We start from the raw sequence: 23,591 nt of genomic DNA on the forward strand, positions 1-23,591 counted from the left end.
CAACTTTGCTCGCCCCCACCCCCGCCAGCGTCACAAAGTCCCTCACACACACACGCGCACGACTGCCGTAACAATTACAAGTAAGCACAAAAACAAACACCCACTCAGCCATGTAGCAAGTGTATTTGTAGAAAAATAACAACAATAACAAGAGGAATTCAGCCATTTTGCAATGAGTAAGCATGGCTCGCACGCCGCACAAAGCGACTGGGTGCTAACGCCGTCTTGCCGTCGGTAGACAGCAGCGAACAGCCATCTTCAGCACCATTCGCAAATATATAAGTGTGTGTGTGTGTGTGTTCAGGCTGCTACTGCCTGTATAACTCGAATTACACTGAATAAGAAGATGAAGCAGCTGAAAAGGAAGAAGTACAAAATCAATTCACAAAGTTACAAAAATACATATGTGTGTGTGGGCACACATACACTTACAATTGGGGAATGTTCATTATGGGCGGAGCTACGCTTGTCTGCTGACTGTGTTGGTGCGTTATAGAGCGCCTGTAGGGATGGCGAGTGAATATTGGGTTATTTTAAAGAGTTTTAATTCTTAAGAAACTGAGATATAGATGGCGCTCTAATATAGCAGAATGGTTTGTGTCAAGGTTTAATTGGAAATTGTGTAAACCTTCATTTTTATATGCCATTAATGGATTTGATGATTGAATCAGAGAATTTACAAGATTTTTTATTGAATTGCCTGAAAGAAACATAGTATATTTTAGAATTTTGGCTGAAATTTATATACAGTGAAATTCCCCATTACGGGCAGTACTTATGGCGGAATACCTCCCTAACCAGACAAATTTTATGAACAAAACCAATTTTGCACACAAAACCAACTGCTATAACCGGATATTAATAAGACCGGACACGGACACGGACTCTATTTTGGTAATATTCCGTTGAAATTATTTGTTTTAAACGGAGAAGATTTTATAAAATTTGTCAAGAAAATTATATACAATATATTTAAAAAAGTAAATTGGTATTATCGTACAATACGTAAAATGATCACAGCAAACAAATAGCCTTGCGCTGGTGTGGTCTGCATCGCGGTGGCGCAACGAAAGCTAATTAGATAATTGTCCTTCATTTACTCCTGGCTGACATTGGCTAGCATTTATTAGTTCATTAGAAATATATGTACATAGTTCTGAGTTGCAGTTTCTTACTCTATGAATACATTTTAAACACACGTTTTTACCACGCCCCCAGCTTTCTTAGCCGGACAAAGGCACTGCGAATCGAAGTATAATCACCAAATATCTTAAGAAATATCTCTGAGCACTAATTTCAATGGTTGAAAGTTTTTTCCCAGCACTTTTCAAAAAACAAAAACAAATATTTGTTTTGCCAATAATCAAAGTTTCATTGTCAGCTGATTACAAAATAAAATATCAGCAATATTCCGATTTATTTACCCCAAAATATCACTTAAATAACAAATTTCATCGAAATATCAGTCAGATACCAAATAACACCATCCAAAAGGCCGTTTTTTCGTATTGCTTGAAATAAAGGTAACTTTTAAGAAATATTGATGAAAATTCAAAAAAAATATGTAAATTTGAACAATCATTGTATTTAATACTTTAATGCATGCACACTTACCAATTGCGTATATTTTGATACATAACTATCCAAGTTTTGGTATTATTAGCAACTAAATATATATTGAATACGCTCCATAATGTGTATATTTATTGATTGAGTAATGCTTAGAAATATTTCATCACACATTCTTTAACTCTTTCATTTTTATTTTTATGAATATATTCTATTAAACTAATTTGCTATGAATACCAAATATTTTACAGACACCAATATTCAGAACTTTTTTATTTCTGAATAATATTAATTATGAAATCGAAATCACTTGCAAGCACTTTTCACACTATATAATAAATATAAACGCTAAAAAGACACACACAAGCACTTATAACACATTTTTCGTAGCACAACTGTAGCGGAGGAGACGCACCAACTTCAACAGCGGAAAAAACGCATTAAAATGAAACATTTCACGCCAAAAACACACACATTTTCGTTACCGACAATTATATTTAACTTTTTTATAATTTATTAAGCATTTAACAACATAATTATAAGAATTTATTGAAATTAAAATGCAGCACAACGAATTGAAGACGCGATTGAATTTATTAACTGGCACGAACTGTCAAATTTACCGGTAGAAGAATAAAAGGAGGAAGAAGAAAAGCGCAACAAGTAAACTGGGTTGCATCCGCTCAGTTTAGTTTCACGTCAATTTTCTAACGGAAATGGAAGACATGATGTTGCCATATTAAATGTGGATAGTTTTAAATATTGTTGAAATTTTAGTCAAAATAATCAAAAGTATTAGTTATTGCAATAAATTTGATTTAAGCTAAGGTTTTAAAAATTATTAAGAGCTTTTTAAGAGACGCTTTTATCATTTTTAAACTAAATAAAAAATAGTGCATTGAACATACTATCGCTTATAAAGTAGAAATCCAGTTAGATTCTCTTTTCCAACCGATTATCTCCATTTCAGGCTTGCCATTGCTTTATAGGGAAAGCATGTGGAGACCAACTGCCACGTTATAAAATTTATGTATAACCAAAAAAAAATTGTTTTTGACATTTTTACATTATTGATATATCAAACAGTTTTTTATTTATTTTTATTCCATTCCTCAAATAAATATTCTTGATATCTTTTATAAAAAATATACATTTTTAAAACTCAACAGGTAAATAATTTTGTTGAGAAACAATGCAACCCTGTTTGCCACTTGCGCTGATCTTTTCACACCAAAACGCGCATGTTTTTCTGCTATTTACGCCATTCCACGCTCATTCTGCTCACCTTTCTTCAGAGTATTTCTAATTAGATGTGCGCTCAGCTTATCTACTACAGGCAATTAGCTCTCGTGGGTAGCAGGTCGCACAAATGAAGTGCTGCTACTAGCTTCAAACGGGTAGTCAACAGATTTTAGTACGTTGCGATTTGATGTGAGGAACATTTGTATTTAGTTCGTACGCTCTCTCGTGCACTGCGCTAACATTTGTTGTTACTAGTGTTTTTGTGTTTTTTTTTTTTATTTTTTTTTTTGCTTTTATACTCGCTGCGCTGTATTTGTACAAACGTACGTATGCGTATGTGTGTGTATGCACATGTGTGACGTGCTGCTGTTGTTTTTACGAATTCCCTTCGCCTGCGCCTTCGGTCAAACGCCATTTCTAGTTTTTTGTCGTGCGGTGAAGAAGGAAAATTCGTGTCTGATATTTCATATGTAGAATTCTGCAAAGTTATAATTTATTCTGTAAGTGAATTCGATCGAGAAAAGTGCTGTGATTAATGTTGTGAAGTGAAATACCTACAAACGTGCATAAGAAATACATATGTACATAATTATGTATATTTGATAGCGTGTAATTCATTCGTGCAAAGTCACATTACATATGTATGTATGTAGGTATTGAATTGCATTTTAATGTGAAATGTGAATAAAGTGAGCAAACAGTGAAATACGAAACAAATCGCCAGTTATTTTGGTGTGTGATCGAAAAGCAACATATCTATAACAAAAAAAAAATTATACCAGAAAAACGACGATAACCTAACCCCACTAACTAACAAATATTATTACGTGCATAGAAACTATAATTCGCTGGAAATTTTGTAAAAGTTATTAGTGTGTACACGTGTGTATGTAAGTGTGTTTGGCCATGTCGCTTCTGCGTTTGCCCACCAACAACTGTGCAGTGGAAAAAACTTCTAACCACAATCTCGCTGCTGCTACGCCACACTACATATTTTATCGCCACATATAACTATTATTAAACGGTTTTATTATTTATGAGGTTATTTGTCGACAATTGCCTTCGAGTTTCGCGTTTTATTGTTGCTTGCGAAAAAAACAACAAAATAAAACAAATAGCAGTTAGTAATTCGTAAAAGTGCAAATAAGCGCTTGAGTTGCCATAAAGTCATCTTATTTTTTCTTGTTATTGTTGCAACAGCTGTGTGTGCCAAAGACGCGTTAAATTCTTTTTCTAGGCGACTAGTGCTTAATATACTATACATGTGTTCCAATTAGAAGCGCAACAAATGGCCCATATCGACAAACTTAGCTGAGGCTTGTCCAACCATCAGCTGTTGTTGTACCTGTGCGCATAAATGTGTTCATTGCCATATGTTGTTGTTGGAGGTGAACGGCTGACGTTGCTAACAGCTTTTGACAGTTTAACGATTACGTAGTTACCCTCTCACACCTGGTCATACATATGTATATATGTATGTCTGTAGCTTTAAAAATTCTAACTTTTTAATGAATTATTTTATAGCCACTCAAAATGTAGCATGCTTTGATTTTTGATTATGTCTGCGGTTTTTTTTGTAAACAAATGACAAATTGACCAGCAGTTTGACGCACAGCCGGCGTGCTATGTGACGTGTCAAGCAGTGGTGCTGAAAACAAAAATAAATTTGATTTTGAACAGTGAGCGTATAAAATAATATCCATACATATACATGTACATATGTAAATGTATAAAAGTCATGTTTATGTGTCACAAATGTAAACACAAAAGTTTTTATCGAATTAAATTCCATTTGTCACCCTTTAGCCGCTTAATGGGTTAGCAAGCATACTCAGAATATGTAGGTGTTTTAACTAGAAATACTAGAGCGTATTCTGAATAAATTAGATCTTTTAAATTTATATTGTTTACATACATATGTATGTATGTATGTATGTGTATGTAACTAGGTACGTATCTCTTAGCGTTGTTTATATTTTTACTTTAATATGCTTTGTGTGCATGTATGTATGTATATTTTCAAATATGAAATGTTTATGTATTTAAATTTAATTTATTTATTTTGTTCTAATTCTTAATAGTTATTTTAATGGATCATTTTATTTATGTGTTCCCATTAGAAAATTGGGTATTTTGTTTTACTAAAAATATTTATGTATTTATATTTTATAATATAGTATAACTAATTTTTTGTGTCGTTATATTAAATTTTTTGTATTTTTTGATTATATTTATACAAATACAAATGTACATACATATGTATGTACTATTAAATTTCCTTCAACTAGGTTTTTATTTTTTAGTTTCTTTATTTGTTTTATTGTTTTTGAGATATCAGACCCCTATAAAGAATACCTGCCCGAGGAACTGATCGATAAAAAGTCAAAGTTGTATGGAGGAGGGTGGTTGAGAACATAGCGCTTTATCGATTTGTAAGGGTTTTATGATCCATTATATACATACTTATGTATGTAGGTATTCACAAAATTTGGACATATAATTTTCCTAGACATCATTACAATCTTCGAGCATATTGTTCAGATCGAATCTCTGTATCATATACATATGTATGTATGTACATACATACATACATATTAAATTTAAATATATGTACTTATGTATTTTTTTTTAACTGTTCAATGTTGTTCTAGCATTTTATATAAATAATTTATCTTATTTCAAAAATGTTTCCACATTAAATTTTTTTTTATTTCCTCTTAATTTCACTAGTATTATTATATTTTTTCTTTTTTTCTTTTTTCAATTTTTTTTTTTATTTTAATTTTTTTTTTTTTAGTTTTAAATGTTTTTAATTTTCATATAATTTTTTTAATTCTTTTTTTTTTGCTATTTTTTATTATTTTTTCCAAAAAATAGATTCATTTTTTAAAGTAATATAATTGAAGCTAATTCTTTTATGTAATAATTTCGTTTAAATTAAATTAAACACATATTTTTGAAATTCTACAAATTTCAATTATATTTGGAAATATAATAAATACATAAGTCATTCCTTTTGTGGAACAAGCATACATTTTTTTATTAATTATTATTTTTTTGTTTTAATTTATTTTTTTTTAATTAAAAATTTTTTTTCATTTTCATTTATGTTTTTTTTTTTGTAATTTTTTGTTTTAGTTTTAGTTATTTTATTTTTATTTATGTCATTTTATTAATTTTTATTTTTTCCTTAATTTTATTTACATTATTAAATTTAATTTACGAATGGGAGCCAAGTTCTCATCTTTAGCTTGTACATAGGACTATTTTATTTTTTAATTTCACGTTGCATTAAGTAATTACGTTTAACACATTTTCATTTCTACAATGTAATTTAATTAAATATTTTATTAATTATGCTTGTCTGTCTGTTCATGTACGACTTTAACAACTGCCATTGTCTTTTACGGTTTCTCATTGCATGTACGTAAATTCAGTGGCCGCAAAACTATTGCGCACACGCTTGAGAATTCCTTTGTGAATAAGTACATTCGTTTGTAGTGTGTGTGTGTGTGTAAACTGACGTCTGCGGCTGTGAATTAGATTATCAAATCAAAATACAAAGCTTAAGCTCCAGCAACATACACATCCACATACATACATACATACATAACTATGCAAACATATGTTTGCTGAGCAAACAACATCAGCACCATCTTCAACTAAAATAGCAACAACATTAACGAGAAAAATAAATTTTAAGCTAGACTTGTACAAATAAAAATCCATGCAATAAAAATCTAAAAATAGCCAAATAGCCAAATAGCAAACAAGCCAAGCGTTGGCGGGCGACAACGTAAATGAAATGTACTTTTGTGCTACCACACACTCCACCTCCTCCCTGGCAGCCGTTTACGTTGACGGCAACGTAAGCGCCGCAGCCGATCTTGTTATTCATTGAGTGGCGTGAGCGCGAACGCCGTTGAACAGCGAAAAGCAGCGACAAAGCGAAATATAAATAAATGCAAATAAGATAATAAAAATAACATAAAATAATAAAAAGAAAAAATAATAATAAAAAACAAGAAAATAAAATAATAAAACGAAAATAAAATAAAGTAATAAATGCGAAAGAATAAATGAAGTGTAAAGCAAATCATTAAAAAGTCGGCGTAGCTTAATGAGGCGCGGCTTAGCAGTGTTATTTCCAAGCGCAAGCAAATCAACATCCAAATATGCCCATATACCCACACATATACACGTGCACTCATACACACTCACACATGCGTGCGTGTGTGTGCGAAGGCGCAGACTTCGTAAAAAACGACCGCGCTGACAGACAAGTGCATAAAGCAACAACAACTTAAGTGCATAAAAAATATTTTTATTTACAAAAATACAACAACAAAAACGAATAGCAAATTAATAATAACTCGAAAGTATAAATAACAAAATAATAAAATATAAAACAATTCTGCTGCATTCTTCTAATTTTGCACTTCCTGTTACTGCAGCACCGGCTGCGGCGAGTTGTGACTTTTGTTTTTGTAGCCGAGCGAGCATATGCGAATTGGTAACTGTTTTGCCGCAAAAGCGCACCCTCCTCACAAACACACACACACAATCATACATGCACTGAAAGTGTTGCGGCTGCTGCGGTGCATTCACCCACGCTGTGGCAGCGTCAGCGCCTTAACCACCCGACCGCCCAACTGCCTGAACGACCAGCCGACGTTGACAGCTCACTCGCCGGTCGTTGTTCGTCTCCACTCAATTGTGCATGTCAAGTGCAACAATGTAATCGCGGGTGTGTGTGTGTGTGCACTTCGTTGTTGTTGCTTCAGCCACAACAAGCACTCGGCAGCGTTCACCGGCTCAATCATATGTTTTCTCTCCACTTCTTGCACAGCAGCATTCTTTTGACTTAGTTTCTCTTATTTTTGACTTTTACTTTTTTTGTTGTTATTTTTAATTCACCGACTTTTTATCTTTTGGCAGAACGTCCACATCATGCTTGATAAAAACTGAAAAAAATTGCTTTTTTTCTTGTTTTGTGTTCGGTGAAGTGACCTCCCGCACATGTGTGACACCACGCCCTGCAGCTTGGTTCGTCTCGCGCGCTAAAATCTATGCACGCTTTCACTTTCGGCAGCGCGCTGTCGCAACTGTGAGAAATTACCATAAAAAGAAAGGCGAAAATAGCTAGTGAACAACTTTGGCTGAAAAAATACTAAATCTACATATAGAGAAGCATACAAAAACAACAATAACAACCAAAAATTTACTGAATTTAAATTCAAATCGAAAGTGTACATACATACATACGCATCTATTTTCGTGTGTTGTTGCAAGTTGTAGTGATCTCGCAGCGATCTCGTGCTAAATAAAAAGTGATTCATTCCGGTAACTTGCGGTTCTACCTTACTCACTTAACAATAATCGCTTTGTGTCTACGAAAAGTGCTTCGAAAAAAAATCGTGATTTAGTGTGTGTGCTCTTTAAATTACGCGCAACGCATTCACTTTCAACTCGGTGACTGTCTGTTTACTCACCACTCACCACTCAACACCTCTGGCTTTTCATTCTCCTGCTGTGACCTGTGGAATTTCAATTGTATGCAAAATGTGAGTAGTAATCTCTAATGATTGACGTAATTTATATAAATTTATTTTATATTTTCGTGTGTACTGCTATTTTTATAACGGTATGTTTAGTTGTATGGTGGAAAAATTTTGTTGCAAAAATTCGGAGGTTAGAGTTGGTTTTTTCTTGCATAAATTAGACGAAATTGTTTTTACTTGGTCGTAACTATACTTATGTAATCAAATCTTCGTCACCAATATGTTTTGAATGAGAATTTTTGAAAATGCCAATTCTATTTCTCTTTCGTTCATATTAATAAACCGTCCGTTTCGAAGTTCCTTACTTAAAAAAAAAAAAAAAAAAACAAAGAAATTTTAAATTAAATGGGAAGGAACATTCTTTGGCATTTCTTTTTGAAAATTATCTCTTTCAAATTTTGCGGCCACGTTTCAGATGGTACATCCGTTGAGTCCAATTTTCGATGACTCGTTCGAGCATTCAGACTGTTAACTGGCAAATGACGCGCGTGTTGTTTTGTTTCAAAGCCTGAACCGAGGGGGGATTGTCCGCACAGACTTTAGACTTTATATATCCCCACAGGAAAAAGTACAACGGTGACCAATGGACTGGTCCAAAACGAGAAATTATCTACTCACCAAAGTATTATCTAAAAAAATCCATTGATTGATGTAATGTGTGTGAAGTGGGGACGTCTTGTTGAAGTCAAATGTCCCCGAGATCACGAGCTTCTAATTCAGGCATCAAATAGTCGGTTATCATGGCGCGATAACGGTCGCCATTGACGGTTACCTTCTCATCGGCATCATTTTTGAAGAAATATAGATCGATGATTCCAGCGGCCCCAATACCTCACCAAACCGTGGTTTTTTCTGTATGAAATGGTAGCTCTTGAATCTCTTTAGGTTGCTCTCCGTCCCAAATGCGGCTCTTTTGCTTGTTTACGAGCCAGAAATGCGCCTCATTGCTGAACAAAATTTGGCTGGAAAACGTGGGATCTTCTCAGAACTGAAAAGCGTCTACAGGAGCAAGAGAATTCAAAAGTTTTCAAAGACGAATATATTAAAGATTCCGAAAAACTTGTAGGTCTTCAGATTTGAATAGTTTTTTTTAGAAGGGTCTGACTTTGTAGCTTTAGCGACTTATATCATCAATTTTAATATCGACACGAGGTCGTCGTCTCGCTATCGAACACTCCCTCAAAGTTTGGCTCGACAAACTCACTTGGTTTGATTTCTATATATTCAATATATCTATAAAGCTTAGTGCTAAACCCTTCTATATCTTATTCTTTTATATCTTCTAACCTTCCAAATTCATTAAAACCTCACTAGATAAGTTCAAAAGAACCTAACGTCACCTGAGAGAACAAATCCTTAAAGTTCACGCTCGCTAAATTAGATCTAATAACCTATTTTGAACCCCCAAGTTTTGCCAGAGGCATGAATCAAAATGTACTCCAGTCCTCTTGTGCAATAAAAATATGTCTCATATCGGCAACGCTTTACCGCCATTGTTCTACAATATTGTCGAAAAAAACCGCAAATTCATTCATTCATTAATGTGAACGGTATAAAAAAAATTGCTCATTTCGCCAGCCAAAAATAATTATGCCAAAATAAATGTCAAGGCATTGACACCATAATAATGTTACCTAGAATAAAAGAAAAAGACTCTTCCGAATGTGAATGCACTCAGTGCATAAAAAATTGCGGAATCAGTTTTTTATGTGAACCGGATGAACCTTCGCTACGAACTCATATTCACGTCGCAGTTAACAACGCGGCAAAATGTATTGGAAGCAACAATTTTTAGCACAAGAAGTTATGCAAACTTCTTGGGTTTTCGCTAACACTAGCGAAAATAAGTAGAACTCAGCCGCAAACAAAATGAACGAGTTCCAGAACACCGAAAGCAGAGCCAATATAACCAATTGCATTTTTTGGGTATATAAGACCCATTGCTTGCTAACTGCAATCATCAGTTCACTTCGGTAGCTTCACAGTTCAAGTTATTACAAGAACCCAAAACAACTCAAATCATTCACAATGAAATCCTTCGTTTGCATTGCTCTCTTCGCCGCCATCTTCAGCGTTGCCTTGGCTGGTACAGCCGTATCCGGTGTTCAGGAGGCAGAAGCCGAACAAGGTGTACAAGGTGCCTACGAATTGAGCCGTTTCCGTAAGTCGGCTTATGGTGGTGGCGCCGCCGCTAGCATTCCAGCACCTCCTTGCCCAAAGAACTACCTCTTCAGCTGTCAACCTAACTTGGCGCCAGTCGCTTGTGCCGCTCCAGCTGCTCCATCATACGGCTCAGCCGGTGCTTACTCAGCGCCCATCCCAACTTATGTGGCTCCTATTCCCTCTGGCTATGCTGGTGTGGGCTACAACCCACAATTCTATCAATATTGAGGAAACGATGTGAATCTTGAATTGGCCATGGACTTGCGATAACTTGCGAATTGGAGGGAGTACAAGTGGAATTAGTCATTTAGTTGTATTTATAAATCATTTTAGGCGAAAAAATAATAAAAAAAATTAAGATTTTTTAACGAAAAATTTCAGTTTTATCATTGTACATCTTTGGCTAAAGGCACTAGAACACTAGTGTTAAGTTGGTGTTCTATTTGTCCTCTTAGCACAAGAAAGGTTTCATCTTCTTAATTTTGGATATAAGAAAGTCTTTGTACTGACTATAAAGCTATCGATTTTAAGAGAAACACTACTGCCAGGTACATTGATTTTGATAAGTGGACTAACCATTTTGCAAGTTTTCGATTTGAACCTTCGATTGCCAGCTGCCTTGAAAACCTTTGTAGCTTCTAACTGTTGAAAATATCGATTGAGGATCGTTCAAACAAAACGAATGCGAAACAGTGTAATGAATAATATTAGTTGTGTTAAAGACTATATAAAGCGTGATACATTTCGAGGTCCCTTACTTTTTTAAAGAAAAAGTACAGAAACTGCGAATTTAATGAGGAATGTTTATTATCATCCGAAAGGACCTTCTTCGGCATTTGTTTTTTGAAGATCATCTCATTCAAATGTTGGCCGCGGCTACGTTGCAGATGGTCCATCCGTCCGAGCATTTCGATTGGTAGCAGGCGAGTCACACGCGTAATGTTTCGCTCCAAGGCCTGAATCAAAGCGGGATTATTCGCATAGACTTTAGACTTTGCATATCCCCACAGGAAAAAGGTCTAACGGTGTGATATCACGATCTTGATGCCCAATTTGCCGGCCCAAAAGGTACAATTATCTGCTCCCCGAAGTGCTTTCTCAATAAATCATTTACTGATGTGTTGTGTGGGAAGTGGCGCCGTCTTGTTGGAACGAAATGTCGCCGAGATCACGAGCTTCAATTTCAGGCAATAAATAGTTGGTTATCATGGGGCGATAACGGGCGCCATTGATGGTTACGTTCTCACCGGCACAATTTTTATGTTATATTTTCTTCACTTTCAAAAAGAAAACTTTAAAATTTTGCCGAAAATTCTCTTCTGTTTGGAAGACACATATCTTTAACAGAGGTTCCTACGAATTTTCGAGTTTAAGAGAATTTGTCAAAAAGCCAGATTGTTGAAAACGAAGTGATTCAAATGGGTTAAAAAAAGGTTATACCATAAACATGCTCTCTGGCCCCAAAAATCAGAAATAATGCTGACTGATGTAGAGATATAGATTAGTAGATAAGAATAAAAAAAAAATTCCGAAACGGTTTCAAATAAAAACAAACTTTTTCGAATCTAACCTAAAAATGTCACTTTTCCCGATTTCGAATATATCAGTCCATACAAATGACAGTGATCTCATAACAATCACTATCTGCCCAATAATTTATTAATTATTTTGTTTTTCCTCCACCTAAAGCATAACCGTTACCTTTTATCAATAAAACCAATAACCTTTATGGCTACAACAATTCAACCTTTATATAATAAAAATCTTATTTACTTTAAATTTATAACTTCTGCTGACAGCAATAATATTGAAATGACTTGAGCAAGTACTATTTAAAAATGAAAATTGCTAACGATAAGTATGTAGCGGTACGCGCTGTATATGAGTAACTGTAAATGTTTAATTTGTCATGAAAAATATATGTACTATATGCCACAACAAAAAGTGACAGCTAAGTAGCGTTAAGAATTATGAAAAAAGTAAATAATTGCTTACTTGACAATTTAATACGGTGCTAGATCAAAACGTTTCAAAATCAGTGAACTGCAAAAAAGAAGCGTGAAAGCACGAGGGAAATGAGTAAGATATACAAAAAAAAAACATAAATATATGAAAGATGCAGCAATAAATATTATTTGGCATAACATGTGAACGGATGTCTGAATGAAAGTCTGAAGTTTATTTTGAGATATAAGATTTGTATGTTTGGCTTCATGAAGGCAATTGTTGAGTTTTATCATTTTTTGTTTTTGGAACTTTTATTGGCAAAACCATTTTTATAAGTAAAAAGTCAATATGGTTAAAATAATTGTCATTTTGGATCAATTTGTTAAAATTACAAATTATAATATCAACTTAATGACAAAGGCTGATGACAAAAATGTCACTTTTTGTTAATCTCTCAACTTCGATTATTTATCGAAAATTTTGTGAGTTTTAATTTGATTATTTAAATATTACACTTGCAAGTTCCCTATGCCTAATCCCTATGGTTTTCTTAAAATAACTTGAAACATTAAACCCACACCGATTTTAATGTAAAGCACTTATCATCAACCAATTTGGTATCGTCTGTTATCTCTGGAAATCACACTTAGACTGTTATGTTCAGTCCTTTGTGAAGCCAAACGAAAAACTTCTGTAGTTCGATATTAGCTAGCGGCAAGAGCCCTGAACCTATCACAAATCTGCTAAGATGTTTTATTCATTTCGTGCTATTTCTGCTGAATGTCGTAAGGGTACAAGATTCCATTGCCTTAATATGGCAAAAGTGAGACATTCGAAGAAGAAAATTTGAGATATGTATTTCCTTCTCATTTTCTTCTAAACAGCTGATGCAGCTGGCATCCTATAAGTTGTTCAATCTTACTGCATGAATTCCTATGGGACAGTGTCCAGTTAGAACTCCTGCAACCTTTATAAGGTGAACTTTCTGAGAGTGATAGACATCTTCCGGCTTACCCATAGTCAAAAGGATCTCGCGACAGTCCAGTAGTGAACCACAGGAGCTACTACCCGTTCGCATTCCGCAGTTAGTGACACTGAAGTACCTGTCCTAGCAAGCTCATCAGCCTCACAATTTCCTGAAATAACTATGTGACCAGGCTCCCAAACTAGTCTAATCGTAAAGTAATTCAATGCTAGAGATAAGAAGTCTAGGCATCCTTTCATTATTATTGAGCGCAGAGTCAGCGAACTCAAAGCAATTATCGCTGCCCCACTATCGGCGTGTTACCAATCTCCAGGAGACTGCGGTCTGGAGCAGAAGATCTAATGCTACCTTTATGGCAACTTCCGCCGCTTCGAAGACGCTGCAGTAGTCAGAATGTCTAAAACTGTAGTTGATGAAAAGTTCTCGACAGTGTACTTCTCCACCAATCCTCTCCGAATTTGTTCCATCCGTAAAAAAGGCTCACTGACCCCATATTCCCGCAAGTATTTTCCTCCCATGCCTCCCTGGAAGGTATAGGAGCAGGAAAACGACAGACAGGTCTAGGTTCAGCGACCTGGTAATCCATGTATTATGAAATGACATCAAAGTGATGAAGGATTTCAGAGTGCCTAGGCTCTGAGTACTCTAAGTAATCAGACTCTCTGAGGCTGAGGGCATTTTTGGGGGACATACACGTTGCGGATATGACCATGGGTGCTCTATGCAGCAAGACAGATAACAGTTGGTGTGTCCACAAATACTGAGGATCCCATTAAACACTCGCCAATTCCAGCGTCTTATATCATAGTTATGGGCTCTACTATTGTTTCATAGAGCCAAATAACCACTTTTAGTGACATACTGCATCTTTTACCAATAGCTCCTGCAGTAGTACAGGGCAACCGATGCCTGCCCTGCTTTCCTCTATGTGCCTAAGGTACTTAACACTGTTAGCAGACCGAAGGCGCGTTCCCCTCTTACGTGGTAGAGGAGCTCCCGGAGTTTGTACTACCCAGTGAATAGAACCAATACGGTCTTCGTTAACCTTAGACTAAGAACATACTGAAATCGAAGAAGCGATTCAAGTAACCTTAAAAAGCGTATACAAAGCAAAGCATACTAAGACATATAGCAGTAATTTGAAGCGCTATTCTCCGAACACATAAAGCTTTAAATGATTTCAGACTTATTATTAATTAGTATTCTCAGCACAGTATTAGGATGAGCTCATACTCAAGGATGATCATTGTGCAGCAAATAGCAAAATGGCAATGACAATCAAATCAGAAGCGATTCTGCGAACTATTTATGGGTCAACGAGAGTGTATCTGTTTGGCAATATGTATATTACAGTCATAGCTAATTTTACTCTGATGGCTGAGAAATGTTTTTCGTTCCCCATTGTAAAGCTTTCCAATCTGAAAGTAATGGGTTACGAGGTCAATGCTTGTAATTTAATTTAAAAAACGTATATAAGGAAATTCTACCTCAGAAGTTGCCTTAAACAGAGTTGCCACTATTTTAGATAAAATTTGTTAAAAAAAAAATTTGTTACATGGGGATGTTTTCGACCGGTTTATTTTAAGTTTAAGCGTAGCAAGGTTGACATATCAATTCAGTTTCGAAACATTAATTTTCAAAAACTAAAGTATATCGTATGGCTCATGCTCATATTATTTTTATTTATTTTTAATAAATTATATTGGCCTCGGCAAGAATGAGGTCTGAGATCAGTCTTGGACTTACATATATGGCAATAGTCTTTAGACATTTGGAGCCAACTTTACAACTTGTATATCCCTAAATTTGTCGAATGATATTAAGGTAAGATAAGTCCGATTACATATGTATCTATATATAAGTATGTATATTATATAATATATGTATGTATAATAAGTAGATACACATACAATTATTCATGGAGCCTGTAAAAGCATAAATGGACTCCATAAAAAGTATTCTACTTTTCTAACTAAGCTATAAATTAATTATATTGAATATTGTAGAATAATTGTCGATTACTTCTTTAATTCCAATACAATACCTTTATAGAAACCACAAAAAAGCACTTATATAATGCATAACTTGGTATCTATAGACTGCAGTGACCCGCATTAAGTGAAATTCTAATTGAATTCCTGCTAGTTTGTGTCATTAAACTACTGAAAGCTAAATTTAAACACGCTTCACATTCTTCTCATTCATTTTAATGCAATCTAAACCATACTTCCTCTAGTCTATAGTATAGCCTCTATAATTGTATATTTATGTATACCCTTATGTGTAGGTACTATTTATCTCGTGCTCTTTGTATGCTTTGCTAGCTCCTACCGACTCCTCATCTACCAACTCCTCTCAATTAGCATATTTGTAGGGTATTGCGCCGATCGTCGTCGCCAAGCGACGAGTGCTGGCGCGCATTCCGTATACATGGGCTTCCATTTATTCTTAACAATCAACCACTTGCTGCTAGGCTATTTTTGGAACTTGAACTGCTTGCATTTACTTCATACCGACGCCCACCTAGCTCCGCGCTGGAGCAGCAATGAAGTTCGTTTACGATAAAGTGTGCTATTTTAGCTGTCGTGCGATCGTATCGTTCAACGTACGAGTGTGTGTCTATATGTATATTGTTTGCTCTTGTATTTCTACTTAACTACATACATATATGCCATACATATCTGTATAGTATATTTATGAATGTAGGTATGTAGATACTTATATCAAAGTTCTTTTTTCCTCTATGTTACCTTATATACCTGTAGTTATATTTATCTTCGTAGAGATTGCAAGTATATAATGCGTTATTATTGTTGTTGCCTACATGTCGCATTGCATTCTACCAGTAGAATCGAGTTGTACAGACGCGAAACGAATCTGAAAAGTACTGTGGGTTGAGGTTTTGCGAAGTCGGACCTTATATTTTGCGGTATTTGGTAGCGCAGTGATTGAAAGGTCCATTTTGAATTTTGTCAATCCTTTAGGAAAAGTAATAAATTGCAGTCTCCGCAGCTTAGTTTTTCGCGAATGCGTATTCTGTGGCAGCATATTGCCTCTGTGATCGTAGTTTTGAGCCTCTCCTGCATAGTTCATAGCTCTTTGTGGTGAGCGCTTTCGTCTCAATCAAACCAGTTACGGTCCAAAGTCGAAAATAACTAATTGATTCTGGAAATACAAAAAAATACAAAAAGGCAACCCTAATGCATGAAAGAAACGAAAATAACGGTAAATTTAATATTTTTCCAAATAAAAGTTGCCAAAACATTAGCAAATTGCATAATAAAATGTCATGGGATCTCCAAATAAATAAAAGTAAATAACCACTTTCACAGGCAGTGAATTGTTTTTAAACTTTAACAAAAACTCGCTGACGTTATCTTTGAAGGTCGCTCTATAAACTATTTTTTAAGAGTTAAAAATACCTAACCTAACTTTTTTCTTCAAATTTTGGTGCGACCCATAGGGCACTATTTACCATGATAATATCTTAGAAATAGAAAATTAGAAAAGAAACTTTAAACGCTGCTTAGAATAGACCACTTTTTTGGCTAACGTCGACACACTGTTCGTTACGGAATGAAATATATTTTTTACAGCAAATTCTTTCTGTGAATAATCAATGCGAAACGAGAACGGAATGTAAAAAATGGCGAAAAACTGAAGCTCTTGTCAAGTTGTAGAAAGAAGTTTGCTCTCAAGCGCATTCTCAAAAGTCGCAGAGAACTTCGCAAAGTCGGAGAGCAACATGACAAACAAGTTGTTATAACAACTGAGATGTACAGCAGCTTTTAAGCAGAATATCAGGGCGGTTCATAAACAACTTTCGAGTCAGTGTTGCCAGGCTGCTTTGGCAACTAAACATGAGCCTGCAGACCATGAGTGAAAGACTTGCAATTTTTTTAAGACTTGTTAAGTCAAGCAACAAGGAACCATAATTGCACTGTTTCAGAAGATAAGTCAGCATGAACTAAAAAGAGTGAATAAAGTAGGGGGATCATCTGCCAAAAACAAAGGATCTTGTTGAGCTCAGTAGCGGTAGCTTAATTAGTACTAGAGGTTGACTTGGCTTTGTAAACAGTACTAAGCATTGTTCAAATGTCCACTGATTCTCTCAAAAAGTTAAGTTTTTTTCTCGCGGCCTCTAAAATCGTATAGAATAAATTGATAGAAATCATTTCTAATTCTAATTCTTTAGACATATGTACATATACTGTAGAACTAAATTCTGTTCAGAAGACAAGTCAGCATGAGCTTATAAGATTGAAGTAGGGGGATCGTCTGTCAAATACAGAGGATTTTATTGAAATCAGGATCGGTAGCTCAATTAGTACATAAGTCTGCCTTGGCTTTGAAGACAGTACTAAGCACCTCAAATATCTACTGACTTCCACTCAACGTTCCTTTTCTCGCGGCCTCCCTACTCAGAATAATATAGACTAAAATTGATCGAAACCATTTCTATGGGTTCCTGATTCTTTGGACATTCACTGTACAATGCTGCCATTTCTTCATTGCACAATTGTTTGTTTGCACATTGCGATGTTTTCTTTTTCTTTGCATCTTCTGTGCGATTTATTGCCCGGTGTTTTGCGCGCTTCGCTTACTCAAGCCGGCAACGGGCAAGTTCGCAAATATTTTCACGTGCACACAGACACAAACGTACATATGTACACAAATGTGCATGTCATCCTTGCAGTGTGGGTATTTTTAGCATCAATGAGTTGACTAAAAAATTTAGACCTTTTTTACAAACAAACAAACGCACAAGCGAAGGCACATGCATACATACATACGTGCTCTTAGTCAAACATTTTATTGCAGTTGCTAGTCGGAGAGTTGCAATTTTTGTGAAATTGCCTTCGCATGACAGACAATTAAGGATTCATTAGTGGTTCGGTGGGGAGCAGGAGGGGTGGCAATGCGTTGCATATGTGTATGTGTGTGTGCGTGTATATTAAGCGCTCATGTCGTCATTGCCCTATTTGTTTGCTCATATCATTTTGATAATCGTGTTAATAAATTGGCGATATGCCATCGCGTACATTGCGTATTCACCTAACCGTGGTGCTAACGAGGTAATTTACGCGCTCAAGTTGTTGCTTGTCAGAGTGACATGATTCACGAGACCCTCTCAAACATTGCAATTCACATTAATAAAAACTGACAGTCACAATTGCTGGCTAATAATAGAAGTAGACGTGCCATTGGTTGAAAAAAAATTTATATTTTGGTGCCCTTTTCACAGAGAATGGCCGAAGGTTCCATCACTGTTTTGCGATTCTTCGTCTTTGAAAAGGTTTACAGTTCGAAGTCGTCATTGAAATTTGATTGACAACGATCATGCCAGCTTTGCATCACCAATTTATCCATCTTTCTGTGGTTTGGTCCCTGAAATTACAACTTTTAAGATACCTTGTCCAATCTAGACACTTATTGGCCAATCTATGTCATTTGGCCGATCGACTTCCGAATAAATAAACTTTTGTATTCTCGAAGTTTGTAGTTCTTCTTATTTAATTCGTTGTCGCTGGCAAATGTGAAAGTTTAATCCCGACGGAAAAAGACAGGCACTCGAATACAATGATCCTCTTTAGTTCGTTCTGTAATGCTTCTTCTTCTTTACTGGCGTCCACACCGCTTACGCGATACCTGCTGAGTTTAGAGCAGCGCGCCAGTCGTTCTTCCTGTTCGCTCTTTGGCACCGAGTGGAGATTCCAAATGCAGTCAGGTCCTTCTCCACCTGGTCTTTCTAACGGAGTGCAGGACAGAATTTAGTCTTTGTTCGTCGAAGTAATGCCCCTACTTCTCAATTCCCTCCTCGGTCTGAAGTCGCGCCTGTTGGCAAGAGTTATTCTGCGTTGGATTTCGAGGTTGACTTTGCTATTGTTATTACTGGTTTCAAGATAGATGAAATTATCTACGATTAATATTAATAAATTTAGACCGATAATTGAACAGATATTTACCGGAATGGTAAACGTGCTCTCTTAACAGTAGCTATTCGGATTCGAAATTTACGGCTATTAAATGATTAATCGGAATCTTTGTTATTTTTTAAGCTAGAAATCTCGAAACGACCATACATTGGATAAATTTAGTCAGTATATTCAGTTTCCAGATCTTGCCCCAAACTTCGCATTTTGTCATATTATTCTGAAAGTATTTCAAGATTTTGGAGTTTGATATTCATTCGAAAGGACTCCTACACTAGTTTTAGTTTCCAAAGACCTTGTCTAATTTCCAACAATAAGCAAAACATGATATCAATTTACGTTAGACTGGTAATGATAGACTGATTAGTGCAATCCAACCATTTGCTGTACTTTCTCTGTTAGTTTATTTGATATCTACCAGTTGCTTGTTCGATTCGCCACTCTCGAAGGTAGTGAAGGTATCGAATTGAATACAAGTAAACCAATCTGGTTCACTGGTTTCCCTATGTAGAGATACATACTTATGTACGGACTCTTATGTACTCTGAACTACATTTTTACCCAGAAGACATTACTTTTATTTACATTTTGCCAACAATTTGTGTGCTGTGAATTGCTCGTACTTTTTCTAATAATGGCTAATGTCTCCTGACATGTGCTAATGGCCATTATAAATATTTACTAAATATTCTTAGTGAAATTCTCAAAGTTGTCAAATGTAAAGAACATAACATACTCAAATTTACAAGAGCATTAGTTCGAAAATTGATGTGAATTTCGTTAATACGAGTACAAATAATGCGAACTATTTTTACTTAAGGCGCACGAAGCTCTTAGTCTCCTCTTACGAATTTTCAAAAATATTATTGTAAATATATATATGTATGTATGTACATACATATATATGTATTTATGGGATCTAATATACTTTGGGGTAGTCTTAAGCGGCGCCTTCATGGCAGTGGCATTTGAAAAAAGCAATTTAATACTCAACGCATCAACACTTTTAGTGATCACACTGTGCAACAAGTGTGACGCGACCAAGTTTCCAATTTAATTTTATCAAGAATTTGAGAAGCTCCATAGAAGTTCTTGAAGTTTCCTTGTTTTCATTACTGCAGAGAAGTTCTGTAGTAGGTTAGGACATATTCTATGCTAAGTTCTTAAATTTAAAGGCCAGGGAGCAGTCTTTCCACATTTCTGTGAGTTATGAAGGATTTTTATTTCTGGAGTCCTTGGAGTTCACTTAAGGTATACTTGGAAGGTAATACCGACTGTGATGACATATAACGCATTATGATTCGATTCTGCCTTTTGGAAAGCGAATCGCGCAGTCAAATCAAAGATCCTCTGGATGAGGTCTTCGTCTTCAGTGGCGAGCGCCGAAAAGTAGTTTAACGAGTTTCAAAGTAATCTCACGCCGGTCTTTGATGAACTGCGCACCGATGCCCAGATTCAGCTATCTCGGAGGACAACTTGACAAAATTCGTTCTCGTATTGGTACCCTCGGATTGAAGATGCGCCAGTGAGTTTAGATAGTACCTTCGTTATCATTTCGTGGTTGTCGACGAAACAGGAATCTATTTCTATACAACAAAGATCAAAACTCAGTCGAAACAGTCGATTTTATCTCGTGAACCTGTGAAAAGAAGGCGGGATTGCTCTGAAATTTGATTGGAATAATGAGGTTATAGAAAGAGCCTCGGAGACCTTCTTGTAAACCACTACACCACTTCTCGTATGGACTTCAAGTACCTCTTTCACTGCGAGGAGTCAATGTGAATGGCGTTCAGTGTCTACCAGAAGTTGGCCGCGTTCGAAACTTGGTCGATATATGGTTCTATCGACTTGTTGGAGGAATGTTCTCCTTATGCTCCTGGGAGGCGCTTGAAGCAGGAAGCTGCAGGGGTGGTTTCGACGAAAACATCCGAGGAGAAACTGCTTGGAGAGAAGTGTGTTATGCTACTTTACAGTTAGCAGGCCTCACTATATATGTACATGCTCAATGGGAAACATCAGGAGACATCCTGTTATAGTCCAGAGTGTGCTGTTCTGCTTATCCATCTGCGTCCTGCTGCATCCAGGCGACCATATCAGGGTTACCAACAACATCTCTTTGTCTTTGCGCCAAGTGCTGCCGGCGAGCGACTTGAGAATCCTGTTCCGGCTCTGTACTTTTATAACAATCGCGGTTGTGCGAGAAAGATGGAGTGCAGACTATGGAATGTGAATTTTAGGGTTATTTATCGTTGGAATTTTAAGGTCATCGACGGAAATATTGCGGCCCAGTCTGTGCTTCTTTATTTCTTGGTTTTGACAGGTTAGATTTTTAGGTTACCACTGTAGACGTTCCATGTGCGCACATAGTCGAAGAAAAGTGAATGCCATGCTCGATCATCTCGATCATCCATCTACATATTTGCCTTATACCTGGGAATCAGATCTCAACGCCAGCGCCATCGCTTCTACGCTGTCGCACAGTGTCACTTTTCGCTACCGCATTGGCATTTACAACGCAATTTGTCCAATTACACACAAACACACGCACACTGGCGCACACGCCCTGACAAATGGCCACAAAACCATCGATCGCGTACGTGATTTTCTAACTGCAATGCCCGTATCTACATATGTGTATGCGCGTGTGTGTGTACATATGTAAATATAGTTTGTAAACAGAATTTCTGATTAAAATACTGTAATGCCGCCATAAAAGCGGCAATTTACAGCAATTGCGTTTGCAGCGCCCGCCTTAAATACAGTGCAAATAAAATTATATGAAAACAGTTGATATGAGAATTTATATAAAACATCAAATACAGTTGTAAATATTTACAGCTAGCACATCTTATCGCCGAACAAAGTAAATCTTTATTGAAAATATGTACATATGTATGCGCATTACAATGTTTACGTTTGCATCAATGCGCCTTACGTGATTACGTGAGCGACCCATAAATTTGCGAATGTTTGCTTACGCCAAATGGCCAGCGGCAGCACCAACGGACTAATAACAGTGCGGCATTTGTATAGTAGTTGCACTGACGCCACTGTGGCATTTGGGAAGCGCTGACACATTTATAGGCATATTGCAAATGCATCTATATACTATTGCTAATATCGTATGATATTATGGCTCCACACGTACAAACATATGTATGTGCATTTCTAGAAAATCATTCAAATATTGCTTAAAGCATTTTAAGCTCTTTATTAGTGGCCTTAACGCCTTTGTTTCAATATCTACATACATATGTATGTGTGTATGTATGTGCTGAAGTCAATAATTGCATTTCTTTTATTAGCAGCAACGAACAGCTGTAAACTTAACCTTGTAATAAAAGTTTGCGAAAAAAGCTGATGTCAGCTGTTGTCAGATGATCGCATGCTGAGCTGTTTTTTTATTGCATTTATTCTCATTAAAATCGACTTGCGTTCTTTACATACTAATTCCAACAAGGAAATGTGTAAAAATATTTGTTATTTCGATATTTTGTCATTGCATTAGAGATATTGACCGGCCGTGCGTTAGATCACATATTGCTGTTTCTGCATATGTTAGCTATAACGGGTTATTAGTTAGCGTACGAGCGAGTGGCAAGCGAACGCTCCGCTTTGCTTAAAACCCTACATATCATATAAGTAAGTATATCAAATCCGACAACTTCTTTTAATGGAAAAAGATAAAAACTTCAAATTGAGTGAGGAGTATGTATTATAATTCGAAAGTGCATTCTTTGGCATTTATTTTTTAAAGATTATCTCTTTCATATGTTGGCCGCGGCTATGTCTCACACGGTCGATCCGTTGAGTCCAATTTCCAATGACTCGTTCTAGCATTTCGACTAGTAACTGGCAAATGTCACGCGTGATGTTTTGCTCCAAGGTCCTTCCAAGGGATCGTCCGCATAGTCTTTAGACTTAACATATACCCACAAGAAAAAGTCTAACGGTGTGATAACACAGGATCTTGGTGACCAATCGACCGGCCCAAAACGTGAAATTATCTGCTCATCGAAATGTTCCCTAAACAAATGCATTGATTGATGCGGTTACGTTCTCACCGGTATCATTTTTGAATAAATATGGACCGATAATTCCACCACCCCACAAACCACATCAAAACGTGCTTTTTATCTGGATGTAAGGGCAGCTCTTGAATCTCTTCAGATTGCTCTTCGTTCGAAATGA

General features: G+C 36.1%; 3 protein-coding genes across 7 annotated transcripts in view; 2 read left to right on the forward strand and 1 right to left on the reverse strand.

Annotated features, from left to right (window-relative positions):
- Positions 1-1,651, reverse strand: part of LOC120769791 (homeotic protein ocelliless) — a 150,577-nt gene extending 148,926 nt beyond the window's left edge. The window contains exon 1 of the mRNA XM_040096976.1: positions 1,615-1,651. The gene's annotated coding sequence lies outside the window, so the exon portion shown is untranslated. The remainder of the gene's footprint in view (positions 1-1,614) is intronic.
- A 1,366-nt stretch (positions 1,652-3,017) lies between these two features.
- LOC120769801 (cGMP-dependent protein kinase, isozyme 2 forms cD4/T1/T3A/T3B) overlaps positions 3,018-23,591 on the forward strand; it is a 134,347-nt gene continuing 113,773 nt past the window's right edge. The window contains exons 1-2 of one of the 5 annotated variants that reach the window (XM_040096987.1): positions 3,018-3,543; positions 7,750-8,375. The gene's annotated coding sequence lies outside the window, so the exon portion shown is untranslated. Of the gene's footprint in view, positions 3,544-3,564; positions 3,702-7,749; positions 8,376-23,591 lie in introns of those variants that run through there. The other 4 variants (XM_040096988.1, XM_040096990.1, XM_040096991.1 and 1 more) reach the window with 4 other exon arrangements.
- LOC120769802 (vitelline membrane protein Vm26Aa-like) lies at positions 10,340-10,910 on the forward strand. Its single transcript, XM_040096996.1, has one exon. It carries the CDS (start codon positions 10,401-10,403, stop codon positions 10,761-10,763), a length of 363 nt encoding a protein of 120 aa, XP_039952930.1. The 5' UTR covers positions 10,340-10,400; the 3' UTR covers positions 10,764-10,910.

This window comes from Bactrocera tryoni, chromosome 2 (assembly GCF_016617805.1).
Source record: "Bactrocera tryoni isolate S06 chromosome 2, CSIRO_BtryS06_freeze2, whole genome shotgun sequence".
Classification (NCBI taxonomy): domain Eukaryota; kingdom Metazoa; phylum Arthropoda; class Insecta; order Diptera; family Tephritidae; genus Bactrocera; species Bactrocera tryoni.

Bases quoted from the DNA above. Each gene is read 5' to 3' on its own strand.
- LOC120769802 (XM_040096996.1), top strand. From the start codon at position 10,401: ATGAAATCCTTCGTTTGCATTGCTCTCTTCGCCGCCATCTTCAGCGTT.